At 40.1% G+C, this 15713-nt stretch overlaps 1 protein-coding gene across 1 annotated transcript in view; it reads right to left on the reverse strand.

Annotated features, from left to right (window-relative positions):
- The window catches only part of LOC128366644 (thrombospondin type-1 domain-containing protein 7A), a 230626-nt gene that overhangs the window by 18593 nt on the left and 196320 nt on the right, over positions 1–15713 (reverse strand). The window contains 4 exon segments of the mRNA XM_053327378.1: positions 1005–1218; positions 5368–5450; positions 9604–9696; positions 14521–14694. Of these exon segments, the coding sequence (XP_053183353.1) occupies positions 1005–1218; positions 5368–5450; positions 9604–9696; positions 14521–14694 (564 nt within the window).

Consider the following 15713-nt stretch of genomic DNA (forward strand, 5'->3'; position numbering starts at 1 on the left):
CCTTCCTTTTTTCCTTCCTTCTTTCCTTCCTTCCTGCCATCTGTCCTTCCAACCTTCCTGTTTTCCTTTCTTCTTTCCTTCATTCCTTTCTTCCTTCCATCTGTCCTTCCTCCCTTTCTTCCTTCCTCCCTCCATTTCTTCCATCTGTCCTTCCTTCTTTCCTTCCTTCTGTCCTTCCTCCCTACCTTCCTTTTTTCCATTCCTTCCATCTGTCCTTCTTACCTTCCTTTTTTCCTTCCTTCTTTCCTTCCTTCCTGCCATCTGTCCTTCCAACCTTCCTGTTTTACTTTCTTCGATCGTTCCTTCCTTCCTCCGTTTCTTCCATCTGTCCTTCTGTCTCTCTTTCCTACCTTTCTTCCCTCCTTCCTTTTGTTTTGTCTTTCCTTACTTCCTTCCCTTCTTCCTTCCTTCCCTCCATCTTTTTAATGATCCGGCCCACATGAGATCAAATTGGTCTTTATGTGGCCCTTGAATGAAAATGAGTTTGACCCCCCTGCTCTAATATATTCTCATAAAATTGATTAAAAACAGAAATATTATGCTTAACCCTTTTTAAATTTAACTAAACCACACGCTGTCATTGACCCATACATACATGAACATCACTTCAGGTCATAATTGCAAAATGGGAGCTTCATAAAAATGATGTTTGACCTTTTTCTGACCCATGTTTATAGTCATCATTTGGCTGACTGTAGCATTTCCCAAAATATAAACCCTACAGGCGTTTGTACCCTTTTGACTTCCCCCTCATTTGTGACTCAGAAGCTTTTTAATGTGGTGGTATGACTTGATAAGGTGCATCTAAAGAGAGCATTAATGCATGGTTAGGTCCCCAAAAAACATGACAGTTAAGAGATTAAAGCTTTTCATTTGACAGCAACAAAACACCTTTACTATTTACATCTTTCTTTTTTTTTTTGTACCATTTCCTGCAACCAAATGATTATTTTAAAGTAGTAGTTGCATGTATGGCAGTTTGCATTTTTGTGATGTGGTCTGACCTGGTCCGTAGGGCTGCAGGTACCAGGTCCGCCCGGTGCGTCCAGGCTGGTTGGTGGTGGGCAGGGTGGGGTTAATGGCACGACTGGTCTTCACATCCCCCTTCTTGTCCCCCGCTGTGGGGATCTCTAGAATTGGGATGGGGGCGCACTGGTCCAGCTGCCCAGTGGGAGAGAGCACCTCTGTGAAGCCCTCCTCGCACATGCAGACTCCAGCCTGCAGGGGGCAGCGCAGCATCATGTTTAATGTGAGCTCCAGGTACAGTACAGTGCATCATGATTATGTTGTATGGAAGTGAATTAATCAAAATGGGGTTTTGGGATGAGACCCTGACTTTTGGTATGGTTGGGTGGCTAACCTGTCACTGGTTGATCACAAGTTCAATCCCTGTCTGTCCTCAGCAGCCACGTGTGCCGCTGACCCATCTTCATCTCATTCATTTTAAGTTAATCTAGATAAAAGCATCAGCTTCCAGAACAATCTAAACCATGTCAGAGTATGTTTGCGACCTCTTGGCCTCATCCCCTTATATTTAATTCCTGTTTCCAATTCTGCTGGAAGACCGGATAGTATTAACCTGCACTGCCTTCACTTTTTAATCTTTATTTATTCTGGAAGGGTTTGCTGACTAAAAATGCTCTTTTACGCAACTCCTTGCACACAAAGTTATACACATTCAGTTGAAAGCTTCCCGTACAAACTATCTAAGCAGTGCTGGGAAGTAACATTTACTGGTGCTTCAGTACAATGTTGAGGTACTTGTACTTCACGTGAGTATTTCCATTTGGTGCTACTTTATACTTCCACTCCACTACATTTATTTAACAGCTTTAGTAACTTTTCAGATGAAGATTTGACACAATGGATAATATAACAAGCTTTTAAAATACAACACATGAAAACTTTTTGGCTTTTGACATCTTACAAAAAGCAGTGTGTAGTCAGGGTCACATTTCAGATGTCAAAGATTAGAGAACAGAACAAACAGAAAACACATTTCTGTATCAGAGTTTTGTTCTTTCTTCTTTCCTCTCTCATGACCCCTCACATTTATCTGCTGACCCTTTGGAGGGGCTCGACCCCTAGGTTGGGAACCACTGGACTAAACTAGCTAACTGTATATAAAGTAGTATAAACTAGCTACTTAGCTTTAACTGTAATACTGCATAGTACATCACTATAATACTGCAGTACTTTTCCTGTAATACTGCATACTACATCACTATAATACTGCAGTACTTTTACTGTAATACTGCATACTACATCACTATAATACTGCAGTACTTTTACTGTAATACTGCATACTACATCACTATAATACTGCAGTACTTTTACTGTAATACTGCATACTATATCACTATAATACTGCAGTACTTTTACTGTAATACTGCATACTACATCACTATAATACTGCAGTACTTTTACTGTAATACTGCATACTACACCACTCATAATACTGCAGTACTTTTACTGTAATACTGCATACTACATCACTATAATACTGCAGTACTTTTACTGTAATACTGCATACTACATCACTATAATACTGCAGTACTTTTACTGTAATACTGCATACTACATCACTATAATACTGCAGTACTTTTACTGTAATACTGCATACTACATCACTATAATACTGCAGTACTTTTACTGTAATACTGCATAGTAAATCACTCATAATACTGCAGTACTTTTACTGTAATACTGCATACTACATCACTATAATACTGCAGTACTTTTACTGTACTGTAATACTGCATACTACATCACTATAATACTGCAGTACTTTTACTATAATACTGCATACTACATCACTCATAATACTGCAGTACTTTTACTGTAATACTGCATACTACATCACTCATAATACTGCAGTACTTTTACTGTAATACTGCATACTACATCACTCATAATACTGCAGTACTTTTACTGTAATACTGCATACTACATCACTATAATACTGCAGTACTTTTACTATAATACTGCATACTACATCACTATAATACTGCAGTACTTTTACTGTAATACTGCATACTACATCACTATAATACTGCAGTACTTTTACTGTAATACTGCATAGTACATCACTCATAATACTGCAGCACTTTTACTATAATACTGCATACTACATCACTATAATACTGCAGTACTTTTACTGTAATACTGCATACTACATCACTATAATACTGCAGTACTTTTACTGTAATACTGCATACTACATCACTATATAACTGCAGTACTTTTACTGAAATACTGCATACTACATCACTATAATACTGCAGTACTTTTACTGTAATACTGCATACTACATCACTATAATACTGCAGTACTTTTACTGTAATACTGCATACTACATCACTATAATACTGCAGTACTTTTACTGTAATACTGCATACTACATCACTATAATACTGCAGTACTTTTACTGTAATACTGCATACTACATCACTATATAACTGCAGTACTTTTACTGAAATACTGCATACTACATCACTATAATACTGCAGTACTTTTACTATAATACTGCATACTACATCACTCATCATACTGCAGTACTTTTACTATAATACTGCATACTACATCACTATAATACTGCAGTACTTTTACTGTAATACTGCATACTACATCACTATAATACTGCAGTACTTTCACTATAATACTGCATACTACATCACTCATAATACTGCAGTACTTTTACTGTAATACTGCATACTACATCACTCATAATACTGCAGTACTTTTACTATAATACTGCATACTACATCACTCATAATACTGCAGTACTTTTACTATAATACTGCATACTACATCACTATAATACTGCAGTACTTTTACTGTAATACTGCATACTACATCACTATATAACTGCAGTACTTTTACTGAAATACTGCATACTACATCACTATAATACTGCAGTACTTTTACTATAATACTGCATACTACATCACTATAATACTGCAGTACTTTTACTATAATACTGCATACTACATCACTATAAAACTGCAGTACTTTTACTGTAATACTGCATATTACATCACTATAATACTGCAGTACTTTTACTGTAATACTGCATACTACATCACTATAATACTGCAGTACTTTTACAGTAATACTGCATACTACATCACTATAATACTGCAGTACTTTTACTGTAATACTACATACAACATCACTATAATACTGCAGTACTTTTACTGTAATACTGCATACTACATCACTATAATACTGCAGTACTTTTACTGAAATACTTTAACTACATCACTATAATACTGCAGTACTTTTACTGTAATACTGCATACTACATCACTATAATACTGCAGTACTTTTACTGTAATACTGCATACTACATCACTATAATACTGCAGTACTTTTACTGTAATACTGCAGTACTTTTACTGTAATACTGCATACTACATCACTCATAATACTGCAGTACTTTTACTGTAATACTGCATACTACATCACTATAATACTGCAGTACTTTTACTGTAATACTGCATACTACATCACTATAATACTGCAGTACTTTTACTGTAATACTGCAGTACTTTTACTGTAATACTGCATACTACATCACTATAATACTGCAGTACTTTTACTGTAATACTGCAGTACTTTTACTGTAATACTGCAGTACTTTTACTGTAATACTGCATACTACATCACTATAATACTGCAGTACTTTTACTGTAATACTGCATACTACATCAAGTTCAAGCACAGTACTTATGTATGTAGGATGTTTCTTGTAGTATTTTTAAATTGCTCTATTGGTACTCGTACTTAAGTAAAGGACCTAAATACTTGTGAGTCTGATCTGTTGGCAGTGAGCAGCGGTGGATTAAGAGCCTTGCTCAAGAGACGCTGGTAATAAGGAGTTTTATACAGTATCTGCTTATTACACTGGTTCAAAGTCCGGTTCTCATCAGACCTCATAAAATCTTCACCAGCCACAACAGCTGACTGCTGAGGCTAGATTTGTTTATAAGAAATATATTTTCCACTAACATTAATAAACTTTGAGAATTTACCAGCTGCTGTATTTGGTGGATATAAATGTATTCGATTTCGATGGAGCTCAGCTGAGTGGCACTACAGAAAAATAGGTTTTACATCTTCATGCTGCCATCTTTTTTATTCCCTGCTGCGTTCAAATTAAATTGTGGCATCAGTGTGTCACAGTGAGTACAGACACTGCCATTTATCTGGAGCACCTGTGCTATCAACTTTATGCTTTTTATTCTGTTTACTCTGTTTTTATTGTGCATTTTAGTCCGTAAACCAAATTTCTCTCTACAAGATTATTTTTTCTCCATTCTTTATTTTCGGTTAAATTTGCGGATATGAGAACAAACAGGAGCTTACCTCACTGCAGAAAGACTTTGGCATGAGACACGGCGAGTCACAGGACCCGTTGTCCACTGGAGGGTTCACTGGAGGACAACCTCCTGAGGGTCACATGACAGGAAAATCAAATAAAGTACATCATGTTTTCAAAGGAGTAGAATAATAAGAACACAAACAACAAGATGATTTGTGATGCTTTCATTTAAAAGGCTGTTTTAACCCTCCTGTCGTCCTCCCGGGTCAAATTGACCCCATCTCTTATGACTGTTCCTTCCTTCCTTCCTTCCTTCCTACCTTCCTTCCTTCCTTCGTCTTTCTTTAATTGTTCTTTCATTCTTTCCAACACTTCCTCTTTCTTTGTTCCTTCCTCCTTCCATACTTCTTTCCTCCCTTCCTGCTCTCTTTACTTCCTTCCTCTTTCCTCCCTCCTTTTCTTCCTACCCTATTCCTTCCTTCCTTCCTTCCTTTACTCCCTTCCTTCTCTCCTTACTTCCTTCCTCTTTTCCTCCCTGCCTCCCTCCTCTCCTTCCTTTCTTCCTTCCTTCCTTCCTTCTTTCTTACCTCATTCCTTCCTTCCTTCTTTCCTCCCTTCCTTCTCTCCTTACTTCCTTCCTCTTTTCCTCCCTCCTTACTCCTTTCCTTCCTTCCTTCCTTCCTCATCCCTTCCTTCCTTCTTTCCTCCCTTCCTTCTCTCCTTCCTTCCTCTTTCTTTAATTGTTCTTTCATTCTTTCCAACCCTTCCTCTTTCTTTGTTCCTACCTCCTTCCATACTTCTTTTCTCACTTCCTTCCTCCTTTCCTTCCTCCCTTCCTTCTCTCCTTACTTCCTTCGTCTTTTCCTCCCTGCCTCCCTCCTCTCCTTCCTTTCTTCCTTCCTACCTCATTCCTCCCTTCCTTCTCTCCTTACTTCCTTCCTTTCTTCCTTCCTTCCTTCCTACCTCATTCCTCCCTTCCTTCTCTCCTTACTTCCTTCCTCTTTTCCTCCCTGCCTCCCTCCTCTCCTTCCTTTCTTTCTTCCTTCCTCCTACCTCATTCCTTCCTTCCTTCTTTCCTCCCTTCCATCTCTCCTTACTTCCTTCCTCTTTTCCTCCCTGCCTCCCTCCTTACTTCTTTCCTTCCTTCCTTCCTTCCTTTCTTCCTTCCTTCCTTCCTCCTGTCCTTCCTCCTGTCCTTCCTTCTTTCCTTCCTTACTTAACCTGAGGACAACAGGAGGGTTAACATCTTATATATGTTCAATGATTGTTTCTAAACAAAGACTCACTATCACTGATATAGCTGGTTTACTTTCAGTTTAGTTTATTTGGATCCCCGTTAGCTGTTACCCAGGCAACAGCTACTCTTCCTGGGGTCCATCTTAAAATAAATTTAACCAATTACAATTACAATATAACATAAATGCATACCTAAATAGAGTATAAACCTGCGATGTGGTACTTGGCGTAAGAAAAGAGGAGCATCTTCTCATCACAGATATTCCTCTCCCCATTTACTTTTGAAACTACTTTAGGTGAACAGCCTTATGTATGAATAGCTATAAGCTCCCATCGCCCACCAACTTCACTTCTTATAGAAAGAAGTCACCAGTTTTTTTTTTTGCAGGCAGTGTTTTACATATCTTATTCATATTTTACATATTTTGTGTAAATTTGACCTCCTACACAAAACTGCCACCAGTGGTTTAGACTTACTGAGACTCAGAGCTGCTGCAACCTCTCAGTTTCTAGACAGATACACTATTTATTATTCAAAACACTGTAGGGCAAAGTTTCACAACCTTTTTGACGAAGTAATAATACTATTACAAATAATGATTTTATAAAAATGATTGTAGAGGTCAGAAGTAGGGTTCATGAGCTCTTGTCAGCACCTCAAGAGTTGTATGTCTACCAGGCGGGGAGTTCCAGTCCTCTGAAATGAAGCCAACCAGGAAGTAACTTAGAGCTGCATTCTATCAAAAGGCCACCAGGGGGCGACCGTCTCTATACAAGTCAATGGAGAATTCACCAACTTCTCACTTGATTTCTAACCTCAGTAAACGTTTTCAAAATGTGTTTATGGTCTCAATCGCTAGTTTAAAGCCTTCTTCAATGCAGTATGATGTTCATTTGGGACATTTTGGCCTCCCTGATTTTATATGTGACGATAAAGCAGGGTATGCATTAGGGCGTGGCTACGTCCTGATTGACAGGTTGATTGACCAATGTCCTCGAGATCCAGCCCTCGCAACCAATTGCAGCCTCCCCGCTCCGCCGTTGGTCCCGCCCATACGTCCGTCCATGACTCCGCTTCATGCCCATATAAGTAGAATCCGTGTTTTTATTTTTCCCAGCATGCACCTGAAAATGTCAAGATGGCGCTGCCTAGATACGATACTATTGGCTTCCGAGCAGCAGTCCACAAACCAATGGGTGACGTCACAGATGTTACGTCCATTTCTTTGATACAGTCTGGATGTCTACCAGTTCTGACCAGCTCTAGCAAAAAAAGTGATTTTTTAATGTGTGTTTTTCTGTTTTATTTGAATATTTTTAGTTAAAACAATTAGTTTATTAGTGGATTCAATTAATAGGAAACATTTTAGATTAGATTTATCATTTAAGTCAATTTAAAGGGAAAGAAACCCCCCAAACATTTTTGGCTCCAGCGTCTCAAATGTGAGCATTTGGTTGTTTCCTTTGTCTGTTCTGATGTTAAATTGACTATCTCAGGTTTCTCTATTGTAAAAGCAAAAGCTGCAGCTCTAATATTTATCCAGGAATTCAGCAGAAAGAAAGCAAACATCAGAGTAAAGTCTATTTCAGACTCTGAATGTGTAGCAGGTTTACACTTTACAAAGAGTTTAGTGTTGTGGTGCATGACGATGAGAGTCAAGCAGTCAGAGATGATGTAAAAAGAAATGTGTAGAACAGAGGAGTCAAACTCATCTTCATTCGAGGGCCACAAACAGACCAAACTGATCTCATGTGGGCCGGATTATTAAAAAGGAGGGAAGGAGGGGAGGAAGGAAGGAGGGAAGGAAGGAAGAAAGGAAGGATGGATGGAAGGAAGGAAGGAGGGAGGGAAGGAAGGACGGAAGGAAGGAAGGACAAAAGGAAGGAGGGAAGGACAAAAGGAAGGAGGGTAGAAAGGAAGGACAAAAGGAAGGAGGGAAGGACAAAAGGAAGGAGGGAAGGAAAGTAAGAAGAAATGGAGGGAGGAAGGAAGGAAGGAAGGGAGGGAGAAAAGAAGAAAGGGAGGAAGGACAGATGGAAGGAAAGAAGGGAGGAAGGAAATAAGAAGGGATGGAAGGACAGAAGCCCTCCCTCCTTTCCTTTCCTTTCTTCTTCCTTCCCTCCTTCCTTCCCTTCCTTCCTTCCTTCCTTCCTCCCTCTCTCCTTTCCTTCCTTGACTTGAGGACAACAGGAGGGCTACACAAGTCAGTTTCCTATAAAGGTGAGGTCTCATGTGAACGCTCTACAATGTGAACTGCACTTTCAGACCCTTAAAGACTTTCTTACCGGTGACATTGAGTCCATCTGAGCGCTGACACCAGATGAGTGGGCGAGTGGAGTTCCTTCCTTCCTCCCTTCCTTCGTCCTCCCTCCCTTCCATCCTTCCTTCCTTCCTTCCTTCCTTCCTTCCTTCCATTCTTCCTTCCTCCCTTCCTCTTTTCCTTTCTCCCTCTCTCCCTCCCTCCCTTCCTTCTGCCCTCTGTCCTTCTTTCCTTCCTTCCTCCCTCCTTTCCTTTCTTTTTCCTTCGTTCCTTCCCTTCTTCCTTCCTTCCTTCCTTCCTTCCTCCCTTCCTCTTTTCCTTCCCCAAAGGCGAGGTCTCATGTGAACGTTCTACAATGTGAACTGAACTTTAAGACCCGGACTTCCTTACCGGTGACATTGAGTCCATCTGAGCGCTGACACCAGATGAGTGGGCGAGTGGAGTTCCTTCCTTCCTCCCTTCCTTCGTCGTCCCTCCCTTCCATCCTTCCTTCCTTCCTTCCTTCCATTCTTCCTTCCTCCCTTCCTTCCTTCCTTCCTTCCTTCCTTCCTTCCATTCTTCCTTCCTCCCTTCCTCTTTTCCTTTCTCCCTCTCTCCCTCCCTCCCTTCCTTCTGCCCTCTGTCCTTCTTTCCTTCCTTCCTCCCTCCTTTCCTTTCTTTTTCCTTCGTTCCTTCCCTCCTTCCTTACTTCCTTCCTTCCTCTTTTCCTTCCCTGAAGGCGAGGTCTCATGTGAACGCTCTACAATGTGAACTGAACTTTCAGACCCTTAAAGACTTTCTTACCGGTGACATTGAGTCCATCTGAGCGCTGACACCAGATGAGTGGGCGAGTGGAGTTTAGACTGCTGATCCATTTGTACTCGTAACATTCGCCCCCTGAGAGAAAAATAAAAAAAACAATCAGTATCTACAGAGACTGTCTGGCATGAGTCTGCGATGAGGATCTCGGTCCACACATCACAGTGACAGATTAATAAAGCAGCTGCTAAATTATGGTTGTATAATAAGCTGCTGTCATATAATATCACTATCAGTGTGTCTTCACAGAAGGGTCCAGTTCAATGTTTTAATCTTCAGTAAGAGCTTTTGCTTAATGACTTTCTATCAGTGCTATTATGACTTTATCAATATCTCCATCAGTGCAGTAAATGACCATATTTCCCTACGGAGGCCTATGTAACCAATCATCAGTCCAGCACATTCAGGCTAGCATAAATGAACAATTTAACCTTGAACAAAAGAAAGATCTATTCTCTGCAGGCTTGGGTACAGTATCACTGCTGCAGTCAATGGCAAAGCTCCATCTGCTGCTTTCATGGGACAATTTGTCTGAGGCTGAGACGACATCACCCTTTATGTTCTTCACTTTTCTCATTTCTTTCCTTTTTCTTGCTTTTGGCACAGATGGTTTTCTTTTTTTTTCTGTTTCGTTCTTTTTTTTTCTCCAAATGTGTTAAGTTATCGTTGAATCACTCACTTCAGCCAGCACTTCCCACCATCTTTTACAAGCAGACTGGAGTTTTACTACTATAGAAACATTTCTCAGGGGAGGAGCTGCTCTGAAAGCAGAAATACTGTCAGTGGTAGTGTTAGAAAAAGTCACGAAGCTGGGAAGAAGAGAAGTAGCTGATTTTTAAACTGAAAGTAGATTCATAATAACCATAGTGTTATAAATGTAGTTGACTACATTTATTTAGCATTTTAATACCAGTTTACAGGGTTAGGGTTAGTGTTCCTATCATGCACCAACACACACATCATGCCAGCCATCAGGAGTGACTCAGGTTTGACGTCTTGCTCAAGGAAACGTAGACAGTATCCAGTCAGGATCGACCATAGACTGTAAAAAGGGATCGACCCGGGAGCGTACCTATGTTCCACAGGTCCTATGTTCCCCGATCGCGGCTAACTCGGTTGCTAGCTCAGCGGCTAACTCCGCTGTTAGCTCTGCAGCTAATTCGGCGGCTAACTCCGCTGTTAGCTCGGCGGCTAACTCGGTTGCTAGCTCGGCGGCTAACTCCGCTGTTAGCTCGGCGGCTAATTCGGCTGCTAGCTCGGCAGCTAACTCGGTTGCTAGCTCGGCGGCTAACTCGGCTGCTAGCTCTGCGGCTAACTCCGCAGCTAGCTCGGCGGCTAATTTGGCTGCTAGCTCGGCGGCTAACTGTAGACGGGATCATGGATCATCCCTATGTTCCCCGGTCACATACAAAGCGGGGAACATAGGGATGATCCCATCGACCCAGTCTACCTTCTGAGCCTACGTTAGCTAACCTGCTGACCTTCATACCATCATAACGATCATATCATATCAGAATTGCATGCTATTTACATTCATACATTTATGTATAGCTACACTGGCGCCATCAGCAGGTCAAAGTTATCCCATTAAATATTTCTACTTCTTCTAAATGGATTGTCACAACATTTCATAATGCAAGAGTATTTATAAAGCATATTTCAACAATAAAGCAATTTAAAGTGCTTTGTATAAAACATTAAAAGCACTGAGGCGAAATGCAAAATAAACAAACTATAAAAAAGGACATTTAAATACAATTAAAACTCTCATTATAGAGCTAAGAGAGTAGAAAACAAAGACAAGCTTAAACAGTATAAGACAGGTATATAATACACGGTGCAGTGGAAGGAATAAGTAATTACTTGATATAATTAAAAAGGCGGCAGCAAACAGAAAGGTCTTCTGCTTGGATCTAATAAACTATGAGTTGCAAACATTTACTGTTAGTAGATATTTTTGGATACAGTATGATGTATTCTATCACATAACTTTACCACAATGAAGTTGATATTGTTGGTTTTAAGAGAAAAAACATATGTATTAGATGTTTTGGTAAAGATCCTCTGACTTTTCGCCTCGTGCTGCCATGAAGATAAATACTATATTTGTCCAGTTCTTCTATTAATCACCAAATTCCTGCAAAACTAGACTAAAACTAGTCCACTAGAGTCTACCTGAAGTTATAAATACATATGTTTTATTGATTTAGATGAAGAAAAATGTGATCAGATCCCTTGTGGAAATGTATGAGCAGAATGAATCATTTGTTCAGCTGTAACTGTAAATATATAGATTCATGTTTCATTGCACTTTTGTTGTCAGGATCCAGTTTGCCGCTGCTCCTTCTTTCTGTGTCCATGTTTTCTTTCCCCCAGGGCTGGGCGGGGTCTTCTGGTACCTACTGCATCCACCCTCCTCTGCACACCTGATTCTCATCAACCTGGTTTCCTGCTCTTCACATCTACAGCATTTATAAGCCGGTCTCTTCTTCCACTCATCGCCAGTTCGTTGTCTCATCCACCGTGGTAACACTCTTGGCTTTTTGCTCTCATGTTTAGTATAACTTTGATCCCTGTTTTTGGATTTTTGGATGACACTTTTTGCTTTGGACTTACCTGTTTTGTGTTTCCTTCCTCTAGCCCAGCCATTTGCCTGCCTTCAGCCTTGCCTCGCCCCAGCCCCGTTGTCACCAGCTGCATTTTTGTTTTTGTGTCTAAATAAACTGTCTCTGGCTGCAGATCTGCATTGTGGGTTCAGTTTCTGTTCAGTTCAGTGAACTCCTGACATTTCTGATGAGCAGACTATCAATGTGTAATGTTATACTTGTATCAGACTCATGCACTGATGCATTTTTTACTTTACTGTACTTGTACTTTCTGTTATGCTGCTGAATAAACTGAAGATGGGAAGCCATAAAGTCAATCACTTACAGTATATCAATGATGAGCTCATATGAATTGTGCTTCTAAGAACAAACTTGTTGAATGTGAAAGTCGTCTTTGATGCAACTATTTGATCTGTTGTAATATAATAAATCTCACAAGGGAAGATTGAAACTAAATATATATCTAGGGTAAGGATATAAAAAAAGATAATCCCCTGCTTTCTTAAAACATTCAGACAGCCTTCCATCAGCAAAAAGAATAATTACAATACCTTCTATCTTTTCTAACCACTCCTCCTGTAATAATACTTAAATTTAAAAGGTCTTCTTTTTTTGGATACCTTGTTAAGTAAGCTAATAGGATTATATCTGTTTTTAGAGTACCTCTGCCTGAAAGAAACAACAGACCTGTGTCCCAACTCCTATTACATCCTACTACATAATACATTTTGTACTACTGTTAACACTGCAGGAACTGGATTTATATATTGTACCAATTTTATTACCTGAAACTGATGATGAATGTCCACACCAAGGAACGTCAATCATGTCGTGACTTTAAATTTGCATTCACAGATTTCTTTGGCAACATTTCACAGCGCTCATCATCATTCATTTGAAGTGATGTTTCTATCCACCTGATGAATGGATTTTAGTCCAATATTCACTCTCTTTCTCGCTCTGTTTTGGTCTCAAAAAAAGATTGATTAGTGCAGCTTTAAGCTACTGCCAATTTTCAAATTAAATAACAAAAAACCCCCCCAAAAAAACAAGACAAATATGTGATTAAGGATTTATTTTTGTGTTCCTAAAGCTGTTGGGCAACTGTCCATAATTTTCTACATTTTTTCTAGTTTTCAGCAGCTCCTTTGTTGCATTTAACAGCTTCATTGAGGGACAATAGTGGTCATTACCGGCACAGCAGCAGTGTGCAAACTAAATAAAATCCAAAAATGCAATTTCAATCTGCATGCTGCCAATTTTAAAACTTCATATTTTTTATTGTGATTGCACAAAGCGTGGTTAGAATTACTATACAGTAAAGTGTGCACCTGGGATACAGCTTTGTGTCTGTTTTTCCTCAAGCAAGCCTCACATCAAACATCTCCCTCCCTCTCTCTCTCTCTCTCTCTCTCTCTCTCTCTCCATCCCTAGCCTCCCTTTCTCCATCACTGCCTTCCCTCTTCCCCTGCCTTCACTGGTCCTGGCTGGGCCACTCCTCCTCCTCCCTGGTGCCTTGAGAGATGCTGTGAAACCAGGTCAGGCTGGTGAAGACTGCTGTGGGGCTGTGTACAGTAGCCAGAGAGGGAGGAGAGGAAGAGTGGGAGGTGAGGGAGGAGGGGATGGGAGGGGGCTGGCTGCTCTACAGACTGAGCCTATAGATTTTGTATGTCAAGGTAGTGGGTGGTGGGGTTCAGACACAACCCACGCTAAATGAGCATGGAGGGGTTTCCTCTGTTCGGAGATGTAACTCAATAAATCCTGTCAGAGCCGGAGTGCAGAGGTGAAACACAGTGATAGTTGTAGTTTGTCATGTTTTTGACTTTATACCGAGGTGGCACAGCGGTTAGCTCTGTTACCTCGCAGCAAGAAAAACTTCCTTTGATGCCCTCAATCCCTTCTCCACAAACTCCACAAACTTATTTCTCCTCTCTCTCTCTGTGGGTTTCTTCTTGATGTTCCAGTTTCCTCTCACAGTCCAAACATCAACGTTCAGATGGATAGACGTCTGAATAGCCTGCAGGTTTGACCCTGAATGTACTGTAAGTCTCTTTCTTTGTTAGAGTTCCTATATACTGACAAGCAGTCCATTATTTTCTCCTGCCTTCCACCTTATAGAGGCTGACATTGACTTCATTCACTGAGATCATGTGCATTAAGAGAACGTGGGTTAAGTAAAGGAACAGAAGAATTAAACTCAAGGTAATTTGCATGCACTGAATGTTCACTTGTCAAAGAGACTTTTGTTAATTTGTCAAACTCGTCTGGTCATGAGAAGGGTGAAGCTGTCACTCACCTGTGCAGGACTGAGACTCCCACGCCTGGTCGGGACAGAGCTGCAGGTTTTCAGGCTCCTGGGCCAACACGGCTCGCGAGCGGGCCTGAACCGAACCGAACTCCACACCGGCTCCTTTGACACAGATGCTGACACACGAGCTCCAGTCTGACCACTCCATCAGGTAGCACTCACCTGCAGCACAGAGGAGACAGAAAACCTTTCAACAAGACTATACAAATATAACCGAGATGTAAAGAGCATTTTATACTGAGATGTTTTGGAGGTTTAGGGGATTTCAAACATGGAGAAGTTAAACTGTTGCAGTAAAGTTTAGTTTTTAACAAAGCTTTCTAGATTATTGAGATGTTGAGATGCATTTCAGAAATGACAAACATCTCAATTCTGAAAAATAAGCGAAATTGTTGCACAAATAGAGCATGCCACAAAAATAAATAACTGTAAATGAAATAGAATTAAAATTCAATTAACACAGTAGTCATGACACTTTAAACTTTAAGCCATAAAAAATACAGAGAAATTAAATTGTCAATGTTTTGCAAATCTTTTAAATCATTTTATACATTTGTGTCATTTCAGAATGACACAAAATAATTAAATTCCTCTTTGCAAATATATTGTTACACTGTTTAATAAAGAAAGCATGTCACAAAAATACATAATTGTAAATGTAATAAAATTAAAATTCAATTAACAGAGTGATCATGACACTTAGGGGTAAACTTTAGATCATATAAAAAGCCCTTATCGTCACCCCTCAGGGTCAGAAGTGCCACAGACGGCTCAGACTGAATGATCGTGGTGCAACTAACAACCTCACATATTCAGCTCATTCAAAAGCTGCTAAATTAAATCCTCACAAATTAAACTACCTCACTCTGGCATCTCTTCGCTGGTATTCGTTTCGTGTGGATTTTTTAAAATAGCTGCCCGATGACCTGTGCAGCATTGCTATGTCTGGCCTTAAGCCATATCGCAAATCTTTTAATTTCCTATAAGCCAGTGTTGCTGCCTCCAATCTGTACAGAGGTTGGACCTTCTGTCTCTTCCACAGTTTAACACTGAAAAGGTGTTAAAAGATCAGACCTGATTTGGACCTGCCTGAGCTGCTCCAGGTTGGCAGGATGAAGATTTTAATCTAGATTTGATGTGCTTTATTTCATTTTCACTGTTACTTTATGTGAATCTGTCAT

Source organism: Scomber japonicus, chromosome 10, assembly GCF_027409825.1.
Source record: "Scomber japonicus isolate fScoJap1 chromosome 10, fScoJap1.pri, whole genome shotgun sequence".
NCBI lineage: Eukaryota > Metazoa > Chordata > Actinopteri > Scombriformes > Scombridae > Scomber > Scomber japonicus.